This window comes from Anguilla anguilla, chromosome 6 (assembly GCF_013347855.1).
Source record: "Anguilla anguilla isolate fAngAng1 chromosome 6, fAngAng1.pri, whole genome shotgun sequence".
In the NCBI taxonomy this organism is placed as follows: domain Eukaryota; kingdom Metazoa; phylum Chordata; class Actinopteri; order Anguilliformes; family Anguillidae; genus Anguilla; species Anguilla anguilla.
The window spans coordinates 28320443-28340571 of record NC_049206.1 but is presented as its reverse complement, the minus strand read 5'-3'; the positions used below and the strand labels follow the sequence as shown (position 1 = coordinate 28340571).

The 20129-nt window shown below is 40.2% G+C and overlaps 2 protein-coding genes across 2 annotated transcripts; both read right to left on the bottom strand.

The window, feature by feature from the left end:
- Positions 1 to 3122: 3122 nt before the first annotated feature.
- On the bottom strand, positions 3123 to 8225 carry LOC118230261 (uncharacterized protein C1orf115-like). The gene is made up of 2 exons (XM_035423122.1): positions 7561 to 8225; positions 3123 to 3829 (listed from the first exon to the last, which is right to left on the bottom strand). Exons 1-2 carry the CDS (start codon positions 8008 to 8010, stop codon positions 3692 to 3694), a joined length of 588 nt encoding a protein of 195 aa, XP_035279013.1. The 5' UTR covers positions 8011 to 8225; the 3' UTR covers positions 3123 to 3691.
- A 3978-nt stretch (positions 8226 to 12203) lies between these two features.
- On the bottom strand, positions 12204 to 18893 carry LOC118230260 (GRIP and coiled-coil domain-containing protein 1-like). The gene is made up of 13 exons (XM_035423121.1): positions 18819 to 18893; positions 18069 to 18157; positions 15157 to 15283; positions 14929 to 15041; positions 14667 to 14789; positions 14465 to 14486; positions 14252 to 14331; positions 14085 to 14162; positions 13723 to 13883; positions 13033 to 13177; positions 12819 to 12896; positions 12658 to 12691; positions 12204 to 12568 (listed from the first exon to the last, which is right to left on the bottom strand). The coding sequence occupies exons 3-13, from the start codon at positions 15278 to 15280 to the stop codon at positions 12477 to 12479; spliced, it is 1050 nt and encodes a 349-aa protein (XP_035279012.1). The 5' UTR covers positions 15281 to 15283; positions 18069 to 18157; positions 18819 to 18893; the 3' UTR covers positions 12204 to 12476.
- Between the last annotated feature and the right edge of the window lie 1236 nt (positions 18894 to 20129).

The following is a 20129-nucleotide window of genomic DNA, read 5'->3' as shown; positions in this document are numbered from 1 at the left end:
CATCAAAGCAAATGTGATTGAGACAATTTAACTGATACTCTACACCACATCCAGTACTACTTCATCGCAATGTCAAACCATATCGTAGTACAATCCATCTTTGCCTGGAGCCATATTACCTCCCAAAGATATGGCTTGACATTATTCCACTCCGGTGAAGAAAATGTTATAATACTTCAGACATTCCTGACCTACCTTCTGGTGTGCCAGCACTATCTGATACTCCTCCAACAAGCTATTTCTCAATCTGCGACTAACAGCGCTCACATTTGCCTCACTGTGCACCGCCCTGAAAGTTTCAGCAAAGACGTCAGCCTTCTTCTGGTTTGTCCATGCCACCACCTGTCCCACATCTGATACTGGCACTACCATCTTCCTCTAAATCCCATTCATCCCCTTTACCACAATCCATACTTCAGTCACTGGCGTATCCCCTCAAGCGTCCCACTATATACTCGCCAACAATCAGGCTTTGCAGTCTTGATGACCTGCCAAGCCAATGCTGTCAGCTTCTTATACTGAATCAAATTCCAATCATAGAATCACACCTTAGCTCCCTGTGAGCCCTATTCCTTCCTTGTATTGCCACATCACTCTCTTGATATCACCACGGAACCATTTTCTTGGTCTTCAACCCTCCCTTCTTTGGAATAGCCAGAGAAGCTGCCTGGTAAATTACTGAAGAGATTGTATCATCCATCTGGTCACAGAAGAGTCATCTGCCTTATCCAGCTCCTTAACACACTCTACAAACCTGGATTTAGCAAGACTAAAGCGCCTGACTCTCATCCTCTTCAACCATCTCCCACTCCTCCAAATTTTATCTCAAAAGGAAAGTCGTCACTCAACCCTAACACCTTCCATTCCCTTTTGCCAGCTAACATGCCAGTGACTTGTTAAATCTAATATTTCTACCAGCTTGAAAATTAGTAGCCTGTCCTTAATTCAGATAAACCAGTTCCAAATGCTCCATTCACTCCTCCACAACCCGTCCATTGTGCTCCCCCACAATGGACTATGCACATTAAAATCCCCTACCCAGATGACAGGATTCCTTACCCCCCGCCCCCCCACCTCCGCAACTTACCCTTCCAGTTCCACCAAACTTAAAGTGACACAGGGGTTAAAGAGTGGATAGATGTCGAAATCTTATCTAATCAATGTATTTTTGAGTAGCTACAAACATGGATAACCCCAAATTACATGCATTTTTAAATTAGCGTTTAATTAATTGTAGGACAATGGGCCTACCCTCTGCAAAACTGTTTTGGCGGAACAATGTGGTTCAGCCTCCCAATGCTCATGAATAAAAACGAATGGAAGGAAGGAATATGACAAAACTTGTCAAGTCAGTAGACAGCAGGTCAGAGACTAATCAGCAGATTACACAAACAATTATGTTCTGCACATTCTATTTTTGCATTTGTTTGTTGAGTCGCAGAAAAGAGTTTTATTAAGTTTTTACAATCATAATTATGTGCTAATAAACACAATAACAGAGAAAAGTTCAGACCTACCAGTGAAACGTCCAGCTGAGCCATACAAAACGAGTAGGGGCAGTTTGTATTATGTGGTGTCGTACCGTTCCTTGTACCTCAAAGTCTATTCCATATTTGTGGAACTGGAGATCTATGTCTTCTCAAAATGTTGCTGGCATAGTTCAAGATGTTGTTGAGTGGCAAGGGTTTAGAGGCACAACTCGCTCCCAAAGAAACCACATTTCTTTCAACCTGTGCACAATTTACTTGAGGCTGTTAGTGTTTTTGACTTTAAGCAAGTCTGCACACTTTACTTGACAAAACTCCCTTTGGATTTGATTACAGGAGTTGAAAGGACTGCTGTTCCATCCTTACCAATTAAAAAATATTTCTACAAGAAAAAAGCACTGGAATTGCACTGAGGAGTTCAGGGACAGACGTAAGGAAATCTTACCAAATATTGCGCAGAAAGAACAACAGTATTGTCCGTTCCAACCAACTCTGCTGGTGCAGAAAGCTAAATTTATACTAAGCAAAGGCAAGTTACATTTTCATTTACTCTCAGTTAATCTGTTTTATTTCATTTATACTACCTCTTCTGCAAACCATTTCATTATTATGAATAGCCTTCGATTCAAGTTATTTTGTGTGGAAGATATGACTGCAGTTTTTGTGTGTATAGATTACCTCCTAATAGTGCAGGCAGGATGCAGACAGGACGCTGAGCCTTGATTTAGCCCCTTTCCTGTTTTGATTTTCAATTCCACCCTCCTAAGTCTTTCCTGGCTACAAATCCCTTTGTTCATACATTCCTGGCTCTGCTTTTGCCACACATTTCACGATTAAAGTCACACATGATTTTTTTCCCAGAAATGGGCAGTACTTCATATACACCTATTTGAAATGTGTATGTGCCTGTATGCATTTCAAAATTTCGTATTTTGTTCCAAGATACAAAGTATTTTTGGCCACTCCTCTACACCTCCATTTGCTTTTTGCACCTGCTTATCCACATCAAATCCTGTGCCAGGGACTATTATATTACATACACACAAGGTTATATGCACAGAGATGCTATTGGTAATGCCCCCACTACTACATGAAAACAGATTCAAGCCGTGAAATGATCATTACATCTTTGTAGAACTAATATGAAATGTACCACACACAAAAAAACCTACCACAGTTTCTTGGTATGAATAGCTAAGAACCGGTCTTGAGTTTCAAATTTGTATCTACAGTTGAGAATTAACTGTGTCAGAAAAGGACTGTAATATAATTTTTTTTTTCATATATGCAAGTTAGTTGTACCATAGTTAGATATTGAGCTAAATTACACCAGCAGTTCCTGGGACTCATTTGATTAATTTTTACATACATTAACAGTGGAAATATGGGGAGAGACTGAGCACAAGAAAGAAAAGATGATAGAACTTATTATGATAAGGAACACTCAAAATGATACATTTTTTCCTCTGACACTAAAAAAGCCATTTTGTTCAATTTCTATTCCTCAAGGTGTTAGTCTGCCTCAGAACTTTGCAATTACATGTGTTCAGAAACTGACACGACAAAGTACTTTCTCATGCATTGAAGCAGAACTGCCTTTGCAAGAAATCGGAAAAAGAACAAAGTCAACCAGGCTTCATTTTACAAATACTTTTCTTTATGAAAATCTATTTTTTATACAATCTACAATAATTTTATACTGATTAACACTTCATTTGTACAATGCACTTAATTTGAAAAAGAAGTAACACTAATGGAATGAATAATATCACTTTTCTTCCATCGCAAGTTAGAGTAGTAGTAGCAATATTGGAACACACCAGAAGCCTTAGTCACATTAATTTGGTGTCATCCTACAAAGGAGTGTTGCCATCTTGTTCCCCATAGGATTTCACCATTGATTTGCTGATTTGTGCATTTTGTATTAATATGGATTTTTATTCTGAGTGTAAGTAAATGTAGCCCTTTTTGAAATCACTTAGTAAAAAAGTGTTTTACATTAAGAATTCAGAAAAGTAGCTCACAAGTTGTCACTTTTTCAGAAAAAGGGACTGGGAAGGGCTCTGAATTTTTTTTTAGATCTAGCGACAAAGTCGCCAACACTGTGGGGAAGGGCAGCTGATTGACGACAGGAGCCCTGAGCCCTAGAGCAATCTTCATTTGAAGTCCTCCCACATGAAAGCACAGGAGTTCCTGAAGTCCCTTCAGCCGTGGGCTCGCGAGGGGACCAGTTCTGGGATGACGGCGGCAGCCGCGGAGAGTGGTGTGGAGTATCCTGTGGTAAAACTCTGGAGCCCAGCCACCAGGCACCGCAAGCTGAAGCGCAGAGCCTTGCCCACGTTCTGGCGGAGACAGGAGACCAGAGCACTTTCAGACAGGAACAAGCTGCAAGATAAGAGTCAACTGTCTAGGGAAGTCTCTCTCACGTGTCTAACAAAAATAAACAGACAGACAAACAGTCGATTGTGTTCCGAGTCTGTCTCCAAGGTCAGTTTATTCAGGGAAAGGTGCTCCCGGGGTAATTACCAAGGAATAACCCTTCCTGGTTCAGAGGCAGTTCAAAAACAACCTCCTCTGGGCCACAACCACTCTTATTGTGAGCTATGACCCACCTTCTACAGTATCAACCCTTGCAAACAGCTCTGCCCAACAAAGAGGTAGCCCACTCAGAGCAATCTGGAACAATATGAGCAAACCCTAAATCATTAAATGTAGAACACTGGGGATGGAAAAATGAAGCAAAGCCTTCCTTTTGAACATGTTTAAATGCAATGATGAGCACAGCAAAATGTTCAGAGTTCAATCAACTCCTACAGAATACATATGCTCCCTATTGCAGTCATATGTACTCTGTTAGAGTTTAATTAAAACTGGATGTTTTACTGTGCATGTTTTCTGAGTCTCGCAGCACAGCCACTCCTCATTTTACAACCCAGATAATGAACTGATAATTTTCTTCTATTCTTGTCCATGGGTCATTTCCTCTTCAGTGTTCCTCATGAAATAAAAATATCTGTGCAGTGTAAAATACAACAGATTGCTATTTCGTCCCTATAGTTACGCCTAGTCTTGTTTTTTTTTTTTTTTTTGAAGCATACTAAACGACATTATACCATTACAACCCAAGGATTAGAACTCACTCAAATACTGCATGGGCGGGAAAAAAACAAAACTTATAGGAATCAACAAAAATTCTGATGTCCTCTATACGTGGGTACTTGTTTTTTTTAAAGAGTTAATTTTAAGATTTATGTGTATTTGGTCCAAAACCATACCCTCCCAACCACCTCCCAACTGCCAGAACCAAAAATAAATACAGCCCTTTCATCAAAACATTTCCTGAAATAAAGTTGTGAACTCCCAACTTAAAGAAACAAAATACTTTTTTTTCACTCAACTACAGTGCAACACGTGAGCTGGTCAGGAGATAGAAGATAATCTTAGGATTGCAGGAAACTCATCAGGAGGTAGTGGCCCGATTTAGAGAAGAACCAGCTGGGCTTGTGTACAGACTGAGGGCAAAATGCAAGAGTGAAAGACGAGCCCCTTAGCAATTCTTTTATTGGGCTGCTGTTTCTGTGACTGTTCTGACCACCTATGGTTTCGCTTTTTTCACTATGTGAAAAGTCTTAGTGATCAGCAGTCAAACTGTAAATATAACTGACTGACAGAAAAGATGAGTGATCAGTAACCAATGTACAGTACGTTTTAAAATATCTGGAATTAAAATTTCTGAATGTGTGTGATACACTTTCTTTCATTTCTTTCCTAGTTGCATAAAACAGCAATTCACAAAAAACAAAATGAAATGTCAAAATTCAAGCACATATAAAGACCATGGCAATAGGATTTGTCACTGTGAATCTGTTTTTGTCATATTCAAAATCTGTGGTACACCAGTGGTAATCTTTGCATTGTATTGGGCAGACTATGACATCATTGCCATCGTAATACTGCATTCAGACAGTGATGGTATAGACAGCAAACCAGAAATTATTTGTTCTTAACAGGAGAATGACACAACCACCAAAACTGCTGTGAGCTGACTTTTTACTTGTCAATATGGCAGAACAAATCATGTCATTATGAATAGCAATAACTTTTCTGCATTTTTAATTAAGCACAGTAAATGTCAGTGTCAATGGCAAGTTTAATCTTCAATAGAAAATAAAATTTGAGCTACAAATATAAAGACCAAATTATCTTTTTTCCTCAAAATGGACCTGACACTTTCAACTGGAAAGAAATTTCACTTCCTACTTGTTTGCATGGGGAACACTGATCATAATGGATCATTCGTAACAGCTACGACAGTAATTGGTTAACTTCAGTTTCACGCTGAGTTGGTGGAAAGGGAATAACATAACTATCTTTTGAGGGCACAAGATATGTTCACAACTCTGCAGAAAACGTATGTACACATGCACACATTTTTTTTATTAACCTATATAATCAAGTATAAGGAAACTGTGCACTTAAATCAGCGAAGCCCAGCTATTTAAAAATACAGACAAATCACTGTCCAACAAATAATTCATATAATGACTCCAATCACATGCATCAGATAAGAGGCTCTTTACTCCTTAATCCAATTTACTGACATACCCTCATTCCTACCACTAAGAAGGTATAAACACAGTTAAACCACATGACAGTAGAATTACTGCAATGCCATAAAATTTAATTACTAAATCATAGTTTAATTTGGGGTGGTCATAAATAATCAGCAGTACTTTCTGTGGACATTCATTAGTGTACAATCTGACTGAGAACCAAATTCCAAAAAATACAATTAAATAAAATAATTTCTGGAGATCAAATGTAATTTTGTAGATAATTTTGGCTTTTGATTATTTTGTATGCTAATTTACTTACCTTATTCAGGGACAGTGCCTACTCAGTAGATTGTGGAAAATCTAACATTGTAAATATCTGAAAATCAAGAATTTGCGAGGTTGAGTAAAGAATAATTGTACCCTGATGGAGAGTCACCTTTAAAAAATCCACAGCATCAGCACTGGTAAATGTTCAATAACAGGAAATCTTTGGTAGGCAAAGCCATTTTATTACCATTCACTGATTGACATCTTTTCCTACCCAATGCAATGCATGCTAATTTTATACAAGGAAACTGATAAAGCTCCCTAAATCATTAAAAACAAAACAAACAAACAAACAAAAAAAAACACGTTTCATATACAAGGTCCTATTAATTACGTCAGTCATTTCACGTCAGGTTCAGTGCAAAAATCATGAATTCCATCCCAACACAATTTATGTGGTTATAACCTGGGTAATCATAATTTTTTCCCATCATTGAATTATTACAATGTTATATTCTGCGTATTATTATTTCTGTTGTGTTTTATTATTTCCCGTAGCCTATGTTCTGTATTCTCATTCCTGTTGTATTGTATTCTTATTTCCTGAATGTCTTCTTTGATTATTGTTTTACCTCTTTGTTTTATTACTTTATTGTTCATTATTGTTTTACTATGTTGTTTATTCTTACATGACTCTGTTTTATTGTATTGTTTGGCATAGGCTACTCTGTTTTAAGCATTTTAGCAACATGCTGTATGATGTTATAGAAATAAAGTATTATTATTATTATTATTATTATTATTATTATTATTATTATTATTATACTTTCTAACCCCGCATCAAGAATTCACGGCTAAGGTACATGTCTTTAAAATGCCTTGAATTACTGTATTTATTTTAGAGCCGACGTGACGGTTTTCCTGCATACTTCGTAAAACTAAAAAGGGATAAACTAAAATACCATGTGCACGTTACCGTTCACCAGCATCGGTTTACATCAGCTAAACTTGGACAATTCAACTCGTTAGCCATAAGCGATCATACTGTGGACGCAGATTGTTTGCATGGTAGCCTAGATCACCGCAACCACAGACATGCATATAAGCAGATATGCATACCCCCAGTCCTAAAATGACAGCCTACCAGTAAATTAGCAGTTTGTTCAAATGTAAAGTGGCATTGTGCATCAAATTAACTCTTATGATACATTGTGCAAATCAATATTACAAAAAAACTTCATGAAACATACCTTCCTGTACTTCTTATACTTTTGTTTCTTCTTAATTCGCTTTTCCTCTTTCATTCGTTCCCTCGCTTCGTCATCTTCTGTGAGGGGCTCGTACCTCTCGGGCAGAAAGGCAAAATGAATCTCTTTCGAAGACTTGTCCTTGTTTTTTCGATTGCTACCTTCCTCCGTCACGTTGTCGTTATTTGTAACTTCAGTGTGAGCGTATTCAGAATCAATTTGTCTCCGATACCTCGTTCCTCTGTTGTTTTCCGTTTCGTCTAACCTTTCATTACTTTCAAATATTCTCGACATACCTTCCCACAAAGACTTCGGCTTCATTTCCATTTCCAGAGGCTCACTTCGAATGATGAAATTATGTTCTCTAATGCAAGCAGTTAGTGCATACATCAATGACTGCGGATCTTTTTCCTGTGAGGCTGTCCAAGCAAAGGCTGAGTGACTTGGCACCATTCCCTTAAAGAGGAATGGCTTATTGTCTTAATAGTGCTTGTACCTGTTGATTGGTTAGAGATTCATGTTATGGCGGTTTCACTGCGGCTGTGTCCAAACCCTGCTAGCAACATGTATGCGGCCCGATTCCGCCACGCCAGATTCATTTAACTGATGTCAGAATGAATGACGCCCCGGAATCGGCCTGAGCACGCTTCCCCAGATCCGAGAGCCGACATTGCCCACACAGCCAGAATCGGCGCAGAATTGGCCGGAGTGCATGCGAAGAGAATGGGGGAAGGTAGCCAGGCGTTTGAGGCGAACGCATAGTGGTGCTGCGACGCTATACTGGGAGACCAGAGCTTTCCAACGCTGGTTGAAGTGTAGGGTTGCGTTGAAGCATTTGACACATGCCTCTCTAGTGACATCTTCTGGTGATGACGTATTCTTCCAGGAGTGATAAACTTAAATTAATTTAAACCTTGTCTCTTGATTCAGTTTTTGAATATGAATGCTATTGCCATGTATTCTCAAAGTCCTTTCCGACTGAGTTTATTCATAAAAAACATTGTACAAATGAAATATATTATAGATTCTGCCCAATTTTTTTGTTTTTTCAAAACAAAATTGCTTAGAATGTGAACCAATCAAATAGATAAACAGGTTAATGTCTTGCACCAATTCACAATGACCTTGCACGTTCACGTAACAGCATACATAGTAGGGATGGTTCTGAACGCAAATACCATATTCGGCAACACGCGAATAATGCATCCTCATAATAATTTGGCGAAAATTATTCGGATTCGGATCTTTTTTTCCCGGCCTCTTTGATATATATTTCGTTCAGAAGTGAGCACCAAGTTTCTCAATTAGACACACACACACACCTGTTTGATATTAACTGTATATGACACGAATTAAATCCTCCAGTCTGGAATGTAAACTTCAACCACCAAGTTTATTGAATGCTCCTCTCTATACATCTGTGCCCTCACTACTCACATGCGGGGAATTTCCCCTGCTAATTACATCATCAGTATATGACAACACCTGCAGAGAGACAACGAATGAAAGTTTCCTTCATCACTAGATAGGCCAGAGCGACACCAGTGCTGGGGACTTTAAAATCAGTCAAACACTGTAAATGTTAAATCCTTTTCCTTCCATGACTTTCCAAACTATTTGGGATTAAAATACAGCGAGCACCATAATTCATTGGACAATGACACATTTTTTGTTATTTTGGTTCTGCACTCTAGCACTTTGAGTTTGAAAAGATACAATGACAACGAGGTTGAAGTGCAGACTGTCAGCTTTAATTTGAGGGTATTTCATCCATATCGGATGAACCGTTTAGAAATTATAGAAACTTTTGTACATAGTCCCCCCCATTTTCGGGCATATTTGACAATTTAACATAATGTAGAATAAAGTAATCATTTTAAATATTTGGTCGCATGTCCTTTGCATGCAATAACTGCTTGAAGTCTGCGACGCATAGACATCACCAGATGCTGGGTATCTTCCCTGGTGATGCTCTGCCAGGCCTGTACTGCAGCTATCTTCAGTTCCTGCTTGTTTCGGGGACTTTTTGCCTTCAGTCTCCTCTTCAGCATGTAAAATGCATGTTCAATTGGATTCAGATCCGGTGATTGACTCAGCTAGTCAAGGATTTTCCACTTTTTGGCCATCAAAAACCCCTTCGTTGCTCTAGCAGTATGTTTCGGGTCATTGTATTGTTGCATGATGAAGTGCCGTCCAATGAGTTTTGAGGCATTTGGTTTTATCTGAGCAGATAAAATATTTCTGTAGACTTCAGAATTCATTATTCTCATTGTGCGGGCTCCTGTCTTTCCTTTCTCTGAAACAAATTTTGTACAAAATTAATTCACTGCAATTGTGTGCTGCAGTTGATAAAACCTTTAGGGTAGGGATGAATAATTGTGGATGTTGTTGTTATAGAAATGATATGCTTAGAACTTCGCAGAGATGACGGCATCAACATATTTTCAGGTTTTCACTGAACTGAGACTTTGAACAAACTGAATAGAGCAACTACATGAGAACTGCGTGTAACCATTTGTGTGAGATGCCAACAAACCACCAGTCTGGGTTGCATATGGCCACATTCTTTTAGCAGTGTGTACACGACTGCATCCTGGGGCCAGTGCTGGGGGGGGGGGGGGGGGTGCTATCGTGTTAGCGGGGGTTGTCACAAAGCGGTGAAAGGTGCTGTTGCTCGACAACGAGAATGGAGGTTGCCAAAATTACAAGAACTCGCCAAATTTGTTGCTAGTCACTAGATGAGATTTTTAGTCGCTGGGGAAGTCAAAAAGTCGCTAAATCTAGCGACAAAGTCACTAAATTGGCAACACTGCCGGGGCCACAGTGAAGGACTGCCTAGTCAACTGACGTCCTTTGTGTAAGCGGAAGTACGTACTCATTCACATGCCAACGGCGTCATATTAAAGTGCAAAACAACGAGAAGAAGCCACAAAAACAGGCAAAATGGATTCTTGTGGATGGAAATGAAACACGCTGTCTGATTTCCATTTGGGCCGAAGAGTCAGTACAACGGAAACTGGATGATTCATACCGTCTTTGCAAACGGAAATGATGTACGTGTTTATTTGCATATTGGGCGGGGAAATGTGATCCGATCACTAGTGGTCACTCGAGACGCATGTGGAGACGAATTCTGATGCCAGGTCTGAACTGGCATCCGTCTCGACTGAATCTAGACACAATCTGGATACATCTGGATACAAAGTACAGGTCTGAGAATGGAATAATATATTTGTGAAAAAAGTGAATTAGTAGGTTGGTGTGGAGTGAGGGTAAGTTAACTTTTTGCTCCTATTTTGCCACTGGTTTCACCCACAACAAAAGTTGCTATCTCCAATGTTCCGCCATGCATTACAAATAGCGATATAGAGCGTCAGCTCTTGTGTTTCGGAGAGTTTGCCAGTGCAATAAAGACAATTCTGCTTGGATGCAAAAAACAGACTCTTAAGCATGTGCTGTCCTTTCGTCGGCATGTGTTTATGTGTGTTTCGAATTTGGTGCATAAAAGGCTTGCATGTCTGCATAAAACTCAGCCCGAAGAGAACACGGGACATAGCTCTAACTTTGCAGAAGAAGGCCGGGGGACTGGGGAAGGGGAGGCTCAGTTGGAGACTCAGACCGTGAATAGTGCCGGTAGTGCTGACGTGGTGGCGTCTCTGCAACCGGTTGCTTTATACGCACCGAAAAGGGAAGCTATCAGTGATAGTGAGGAACAAACTGAGGCACAGTCCAAACAGCAGGTCCCCTCAGAAGGGATAAATGACATAGAGGCGAAAGCCATTCCAGAGGCAAGGGTTGAACTAGTGACAAAAATGGATTTGCCATTGTTGACAGAGTTACCACTAGAGGTGAGTACCGCTGATAGTGAAGAACTTAAAGAAATTAAAGATGTTGACGCTTTTTCTAATATCTCCAATATGTCGGAACTTAATTCTCAAGTAACTGAAGAGCAGCTTTACTCATTACAAGAGATGAATGTTTTCTAGTCAGTAAGACAGCTCGATAGCTAGCTTGTGAAACCTAATAGTTATGTAGTTAGCTAGCTAACCACAACTTCTCACTGCATTTCAGTCTTGCTAGCTAGGCGTAGCTTTTTCATAAGTGGACAACGTACATAGCTAGCTAGATAATGTAATGTACAGTCTTGCTGAATGCTTCTATAAAAATATCGACTGCCTTATTTATTAATTTTACTCGCAGAAATGTTTGAAACCATATCAGAAATGGCAACAATGGTTGTAGCTAAACAGCTAAGCCACGGTCGCAGTTCAGTGGCCACAGTTTGTCATACGATTTGAAAGTTTTTTTGGAGCGCACCCCCGCGGGCTAACGTAATTTTTGTGCGTTTACCGTGATCCTTCACCTTTAGGTGCCCAGTGCGCACACTCTGGTGCCAACGGCCCATAGTCAAACATGGCTGCATCCATGAATTGGCTTCATGTGCCTTGGAGCAGCAACCATAGGATCCCATGGAACCGATAAATGGAAGCTGTCTCCAGTTCTTGTAGCCTATATCTCGATGATCCCAACAGTCTCTCCTTGTGTCCTCATTCCCTCATTTTATAAACACTGTATTTCACACACTTTTGTTGCCACGTACAATGAACCTCCAAAGACGTAACATTATTTGGTTACTTGATGTTTTTTATTTTTAATAGCAGGAGTCACAAATACAGAATTACTGGACTGATCTCAGTATTTGGGTCAATGTAGTGAATGTATTAACTATACTATAGAGAATTCTGGTCTGTTAAACAGAAATGGAAGCCATCTCAGCAGTGAAGGGCTTTGATTGTGTTGTACAGGTGTGGGGTTCATATACCTGCCATGGTGTGGGTGCAGCCTTAGCCACAGAAGGCCAGATGGATGTGAATGCCTCCTTAAGGGTCTCTAAACAGCACAAACAATCATCTAATAATCTAGAAGGCCTTCTTCCAGTTGTGCTCCAGATATTTCTCTCGAGACATAGCCATCCGCCTCTTAGCCTCCAGGACATCGCTTGCTGCTTTTGCTTTGAATATGAGGGAAAAGAGGGGTAATTAATATTCTGCCATGGTCTGAGATACCAATTGAAAAAACAACTGATAGTGTCCTTCTCACCAAGTTTCTCCTGTTTGCTCTGAAGAACTACAACCTGGAGAAAGACAAGTGACAGTCAGCAAAAGATCTGACAGGTGAGGTAAGTATTCATTACCAGAAAACACACACACACACACACACACACACGTATCTTCCTGCCAAACTCCATTTCAGCCTCTCACCTCATGCTGCTCAATCTGACGCTGCAGCTCAGACACCAGTTTCAGTGAGTCCCTGTACTTGACCTCACAGTCATGTATCTGCAATGGAAGAGGAGAACATGGAGAATAAAGGTGTTCCTACGACCCACACATATGGATGCAATCCTATAACAGGAGACAGACCTGACTGTAGAGTGGGCAGAGTGGAGCATTGGTACTCGCTGGAGCTGCTCACCTGGGTCTGGTGCAGCTGTTCAGTCTTGCACAGTTTAAGGAGCAGAGCCTGGATCTCCTTCTTCACACGCTGCTCGTGCTCGCTCCTGTCCTTCATCGCTTTTTCCAGCTTCGCTTTCCAGTCTTGCTCAAGCTGCTCCAGCTTCCTGCAGCACGGAGCACACGGGCTTCAGTCTTACACTGTGCAGGAGCCAGCAGTAACTTGTGTGCCTTTTATAAACCCGCTCACAGCACATGGAGGTGAGCACAATGTGACACTCATCTCTCCTGTACAGGATTCCAGAATGTTAAAAAAAGAAAACAATCAAACGCTTCATCATTCAAGTATAATTTAAGCTCATGTCTTTCTGGTAAGTGTCTGTCCATTGTTAATTCAGATACAGTTACTTCTAAAATTAGTGTCAATATTATTACCTTTCCTCTCAAATGACTGTTCCTTGGAATAAGACACAAACCCCGAAATGGGTGGAGCTATAAAGAGTTATTAACAGCTGACAAAATTGATCCAATCAAAGTGGTCTGCTATGGAGACCAAACTTGATTGACTGGTTCATACCAACGTCAGTGACTCACAGCACATGGTAGTCCCACCCATAATGGAGTTCATGAAACTTCGCTCTCCCATTGCTATGGTTACCTTGTTGAGATGTTATATTTGGTTTCCCTTAACGGAGTCTTGCTCAGTACTCACTGCTGTAGAGCCATCTCTTTCTCTTGAAATGTCTTCTTAAATTTCTCCTGCTCCAGATCGGCACTTTTTATTCTGTTCTCTCTTTCCTTCAGCATCAAGTCAAGTGCATCTCTCTCTTCACAGATTTTCATGCATCTCCTTTGCAGCTCCCTGGCACTTGCCTTTATGAAATAGTGTAAATACAAATTTCTAATATAAGCTGTTGCATAAATAGCAGTATATTACTTCAGCCATAGATTCCAAGAAAAAGTCACATTCTGAAAGTAACTGAATTAATCACACTCATCTACAGTATATGATAGTATCAAGCATTATTCATACAATTTTGGTAAATTTGTCAATTATTAATTTCTGTTTCTCACCTTCAGGTTCCAATTCTTACGATGGGAGGAAGAAAGCATTCTTTTGGTTCTTCTAATTTTTTCTTTAGTGTCTACAATCTAAAATGGACAAACACAAGGATTATGACAAATACAAGCTCTCCTGAGGCATATACTTTATATGTGGATAAAGTTAATCCGAAGCTTACTTTTTTATTCAGGGCTGAAAATTTCACATGACTCTCATCCATTTGTTGAGCAAATTGCTCCAAAAGTTGCTTGTTGGTCACTAAGAAATCAAAATATAAACGAAGAAAGAGACTACATGAGATTCTAGCACATGATATTCTGGCCCATAAGATAATACAGCAGGAAATAGATGGCAGTTATTCAAACAATATAATAAAAATAAATAAACTCACATTGATTGGTCCTGCTTTTAACCTGGAAAGGGAAAAGGTAACAGAATGGAGGTATCAGAATAAAATATTTTGCTTAATAAAACTTTCAAAAGGCAAGCAGGCAGAGTATCTTGCTCAATAGAAGATATAGTCTTTATACAGTGCAATATGTGTTGAAAACTGTGAGATGCTTAACACTGATAATAATGAAAGAAATGCTTACTCTTCTCCAGATAAAGACCAAAATCATGAGCACATCCAAAGCTGGTGTCATGGACATGACCATCGTTGCTGTCTGATGGAACACAGAACCTGGCTGCCATTTCTGAGGCAGGATGTTGATGATCTGAACAGAAGCAATCAGGGTTGAAGGCCAAAGGTCACTGGAGTTTTTCATTTGCTGAGCTTTCTGATCACATGCAGTCCATCTTTTATGAAAATTCCTGAACACACGCAAAGCACTGTGTAAAAAGTGAAGTTGTTACCGTTTCTGAATATGCCCGGATGTGCAGCTCAGCTTGAAGGAGTATGTTGGTGAAGAACTTCAGTGAGGAGGCACTGTCCTTCATCTCATCGATTTTATTGAATGAAGCCTCTCCTGATTCCAAAGAATATGAGGATAATGTTAGAGATTTCAACATAACTGCCTGACAGGATGTTCTCCTCACCACTGAAGAATGGGCATCTTAACAGCAGTAGCAGGAAGCAGGTACCTGTCGATGGGCGGTCTGATGCAAGACAGATATCCGGTAACGGGCAAATGTCCAGGTGCATTATGGGTGTTCCTTTAGGAAGTAACGCAGTGCTTCTCTCGGTGCTTTCACCAGCAGAATCCATTTCCTGAAAAAAACAAGAAACTTATGAATGAAAGAATGGCATGTTGTGTAAACGTATCTCATCAAAAACACGTTTTCAACGTACAAAAATGCCAAGTTACTCACACGTACAAGACATACACCATCTATAACTCATTCATTCAGACTGTCAAAATCCAGGCCAGCCATTAAAAGTATTGATATCAAAATGACGCCAAGTTACGGTACTACAAACAATATAGGCTGTCTTGCCTCACCAAAATTAAATAAGATGTATTCCAAAGCAATGCTACCCAATATTTCCTCAATTCTTTCAAGTCAAGTTTTATTATGAGAGTGAGAAATGCGAAGTGACCCTGTAAGAAAGGGTTGTGGATTATGGCTATTCTTGTGTGAATTTGTATAGTCTGATGAGCGTGTACCGTGTAGCAGTTTCGGTTTGCTATATATGTAAAACAGTGGCTGTGCGGTGGCGTATAAGTGTAAACGCGTCAGAAACGCAGGTGAAATATGGCCAGTGTATGTACTCATGGATTTGACGGCCATCCAATGAGCCTTGATTGACAAAAGAATCAGCAAGTCCGTAGAATTAGAGCTCCCTAGGTCGCAACTTGTGTACCCTTCTGTCCTGCTCCGTTGTCTGTTATTTCGTGGAGATGCACTTTTAGTGTTTGTAAGGTGTATAAGGCATTTTGATAGGCTTATCTGCAGGTGGGAATCCTCTTGGCTGTTTTGCTAAGCTAGAACCTGAAAACATGATAGTGGAGAATAGGAGCAGATGCATATGTCCCAGCAGGCTTTCCATATGAGAAAATAACAAGAGTGTGATAGAAATTAGGATGAAATTATGAAATTGCATAGTTGAAAGAATATGTTTTTAGCAGAATGGGCATGTAGGTGAAGGTTGACATGATCACGGAGTATAGTGCGAAGTAAATGGAGTGACCATGAGCGAGCTTATATTCCTTATCGAACGGTATACATAACAGTCGCTATACAACATTAGCCATGAAAGTGGAGGGTTAAGTAACGTGTGAAATCTATTGCACTGATGTGTTTTTTTCATGTTCAGTACTAGTAGTTATAATTAGTGAATCATGATTTTAAATGTAATGTTTTAATGGGGAGTTGCAGAACGTACATACGTAGTAATTGTTTGTATGTGGCTAGATAGAGAACAGGGCGAGGTAACATAAATGTAGAAACGTGGTGTTTGCTGATAAGGTTTTGTACGGTAGCCAAGTGAAGAAATGTAGTTAGTAGAAATGGCACAGCGGTGAACTGGTGTAACTTTTTAATAAAAGGAATACATTTGCCGTCATGAAATTCATATGGGTGGCCTTGAGTGAGTTTTGGTAAAGCAAATATAAGCGTAAGAGAACATTAGTGTAAAAGGAAATTATCTGCCTGAGGACGAGGCAGGATTCAATCCTTCAACCGGAGGTTTACCAGTCTGTGACTTTGTTAGGGCAGCACCATGACATAGCTATGCAATGAGTGAAATATCATTAGCAAACCTGTCCGTGGTTTTAAAGAAGAACACAGGCTGTAAGCACAGAAGAGCTCCCGTTGAATCCATATGGCTTTGCAATATTGTAGCCGTTAACAATTGAACGTGCAGACGGTACGTCATAATGCAGTGTATACGTTTGGGAAACGGCTGGTAGATATGGTGCAAAAGCAAAAATTAGTAGTAGACAATTATTAGTGAGGGTAAAAGCAGGTTAAAGAAACGTGTTCCTAGCTGGGCTTTAACCTAGGACCCTGTGTTCCCAAGACTGTAACCTTATCCACTAGGCCACAGGCGGACTAGCTGTTTGTACTGAAAATGTTTCAGAGTAAAAAGGTATGGGTATTTTGCATGTGTATGCAAGTTTTTGATTGGGTCGTGTAGGTGAAGATTTGGCTGGTGTCGGTAAAATGTCCAATGGGGAGACATGTTATTAGTGGGATAGGCGGCAGGAAAAATAAGAATGAGAAGAAGAAGAAGAAGGAGAAAACGCAAAATCCCCTTAGTTTGGGGCTTTATAGTGTGGACATGTGAAGTTGATTATGGAATCTGTCTGTTGAAATGGGGTCAGAATGTACAGAATTTAATGTTTTTAAGGGCTGAGTGTCTGTGGCTGTTGTGGTTATTTCTGTGGGGAACCCTGAAAAGTTCCAAACTCTCGGTGCTGTATAGGTATGGGGCATGCCCCTGCCAAGGCGTAACTTGGTGGGATGGCATACCTGCCATCCCAATTCTACAGCAAAATTAAATGTCACGATAAAATGGGTGGAGATCCCAATCCTGGAGGCTGGATCTGTTACTGGATTTATTTATTTTTTGCCATTTTTCTCCCCAATTTAGGCGTTATACCAATTCCCCGTGTGTATCACGGTCCTGGTTGATGCGCTATCCTTCTGTTGGTCTGGGGAGGGTGTAGACTACCACATACCTCCTCCGATACATGTGGAGTCGCCAGCCGCTTCTTTTCACATGACTGCGAGGAGTTTCACTGGGAGAGCGTAACACGCGCGGAGGTTCACGCTATCTCCCCCAGATCCCCTCCCTGCTGAACAGGTGCCCGACCAACCAGTAGGAGTTACTAATGCAACGATCAGGACATTTTTTAAATTATTTTTTTATTAACATTTTTTTCTGTAGTTTCAGTTTCTAAGTGAAAATCCATTATGTTGTGCAAATTTTGCTATTTAACTTTACACTTTTGACCATATTTTGTTGACAATTTCCAGGGAACTGCAAGTTTCCAAATTTTACGGAATAATCATGTTCACATAAAGTTTCAGGGTTTGTTAGTGTAGCTTACACTTCCTATTGGTAAGATTCTCTGGTCTATCAGGAACTGACCATCCGGTCGACAGTACAGCAGTGAGTCTGTCCTGGGGAACGGTAGCACTGGGAAAAGAACAGAATCACTCTGATTAGATAACACTGCCCAAATCACACTGCAGAAACAAGATCACACTCTCCAAATCATACTACAGAGACAAGATCACACTCTCCAAATTACACAGCAGAGACAAGATCACTCTCCCCAAATTACACTGCAGAGACGAGATCACTCTCCAAATCACACTGCAGAGGCAAGATCACACTCTCCAAATCACACTGCAGAGACAAGATCACACTCTTCAAATCACACTGGAGAGACAAGATCACTCTTCAAATCACAGGAGAGAGGAATGATCCTCACTCATAAATGTTGGCCATTGATTGGGGGCAGGCCCGTTGAAATAATTTTGTCCCGGGCCCAGGCATCATGCACGCCGGCCCTGACTGGAGGTGTGCCTGGTCTATAACTACACAACAGCTGTATAGTAATGAGAAAAGTGTTTTTGTATGTTCTTAAATTCACTCCTTAAAAATGCTCAGATGGGATTGATTTTTTCCCACGTATCTGTAATGTATCGATATCAACGTAGATGAATACTGAAATAAAATTACAGTAGCTTTCTGTCGTCACAAAAAATGGCAAGAAAACCAACAAATATTACTTAAATACTTCGTATAACTAAGTGGTAAAGCAACACTGCATCCATACGATATTTATCTTTACCGTCGTAATCTGCGCCGGGAAACTGACCGGGATCCACGACGAATTGCGGTAGCTTTAAATTAAGCAGCGCAATTACGAACAGCCAACGCCAATTAAATGGCATTTTGGCTGTTTGGGCTGCAGCCTGTTTTTTAAATTAAGGTGTAGCCTATAAACTCACTAGATTAGAGGAAAAATTAACACAATCTGTATATAAAAAACGCAGTAATGAACTAACGGCTGGATTCTGGAAACGCGTTTTAAATATAAAACCGGCGCAGATCTGTTCATTCGAGTTCGGAATTATGGCGCAAATGTGGTATTGTGAGTTGTCAAAGCGTCACAGAGAGAGAGACACAAGGTGCTGTGATACCTACTTGCCACCGCACACGAATAAATGTTTGTTTTTAAAAAATGAAATATAACATTCTGTCGTAATTCAGTTTCCAAAAGCTGGTTACGCGACGAGAAACACGGCCAACCTGTTGCTGCCTGTAGCCAGGTCTACGATTGTTTCATTGGCCATGATGGAAATCAGAGGAAATTTCTGTAGGCTATTTTTAAAAAATATTCAATTTCATTTTCTTTGTAGCCTATGTTTCTGTTAACAGAGACACTGTCACACAGACCCTTTACTAAAACAGGAACTAAAATAATATTAGTTCAGACCCAGACTCAGTTTGAATCCCCAGGAATCCAGCGAGTGAGGTCACAACCTCTCCAGGAGGAAGAAAATACACTCAAATAGTGGGAACAAATCTCGGGTCAGAATGAATGAACGAACGGATGAATTAATTAATAAGCGGCAATTCACTAAGCAGGCATAGATGCCCATTTATAACGAATACGTGTAATGTTACTCTACGAAACATCAATTTGTACTGTAATAAATGCAAGTACCACTAGACACATAACTTATCTTTACACAGCTGAAACTGTAACATTATTGTAAAGGAAATCCAAAGCAAAAAAAGTAGGTCAGGGGAGCCATGGTAGTTACTGTCCTGACTGCAGCGGGAAAATGCCACCACCAGGGGTCAGAACAGACTGAAAACATGACCTGGCAGTTAGACTATGAGAGGAGATAACAGAAACAAGAGACTTAGTATAGAGAGAAGAGGAGAGGAGGCAGAGAGAGAGATGGGGGTCAAGTACTGAGTTGGGACTGGAGGAGGGTTGCCTAGGAAGAGGATTGACTAATGTGTTTGAAGACTCCATCTTGCAGGAATTGCAAAGCTCAGAAACCTTCCTGTAAAATAATTGCAAAGCTCAGCAACCTTCCTGGGAAAGTTGGGACACATGTGGTCCCCTGACACAGTGAGGAAGATGATG

Bases quoted from the DNA above. Each gene is read 5' to 3' on its own strand.
- LOC118230261 (XM_035423122.1), bottom strand. From the start codon at position 8,010: ATGGTGCCAAGTCACTCAGCCTTTGCTTGGACAGCCTCACAGGAAAAA. The intron at 3,830-7,560 runs GTATGTTTCATG...TGTCTCCGCCAG, and splicing joins AGTATAAGAAGTACAGGAAG to AACGTGGGCAAGGCTCTGCG.
- LOC118230260 (XM_035423121.1), bottom strand. From the start codon at position 15,280: ATGGATTCTGCTGGTGAAAGCACCGAGAGAAGCACTGCGTTACTTCCT. The intron at 14,332-14,464 runs GTGAGTTTATTT...TTGATTTCTTAG, and splicing joins TAAAAGCAGGACCAATCAAT to TGACCAACAAGCAACTTTTG. The intron at 13,884-14,084 runs GTGAGAAACAGA...TATTTCATAAAG, and splicing joins GTAAGAATTGGAACCTGAAG to GCAAGTGCCAGGGAGCTGCA.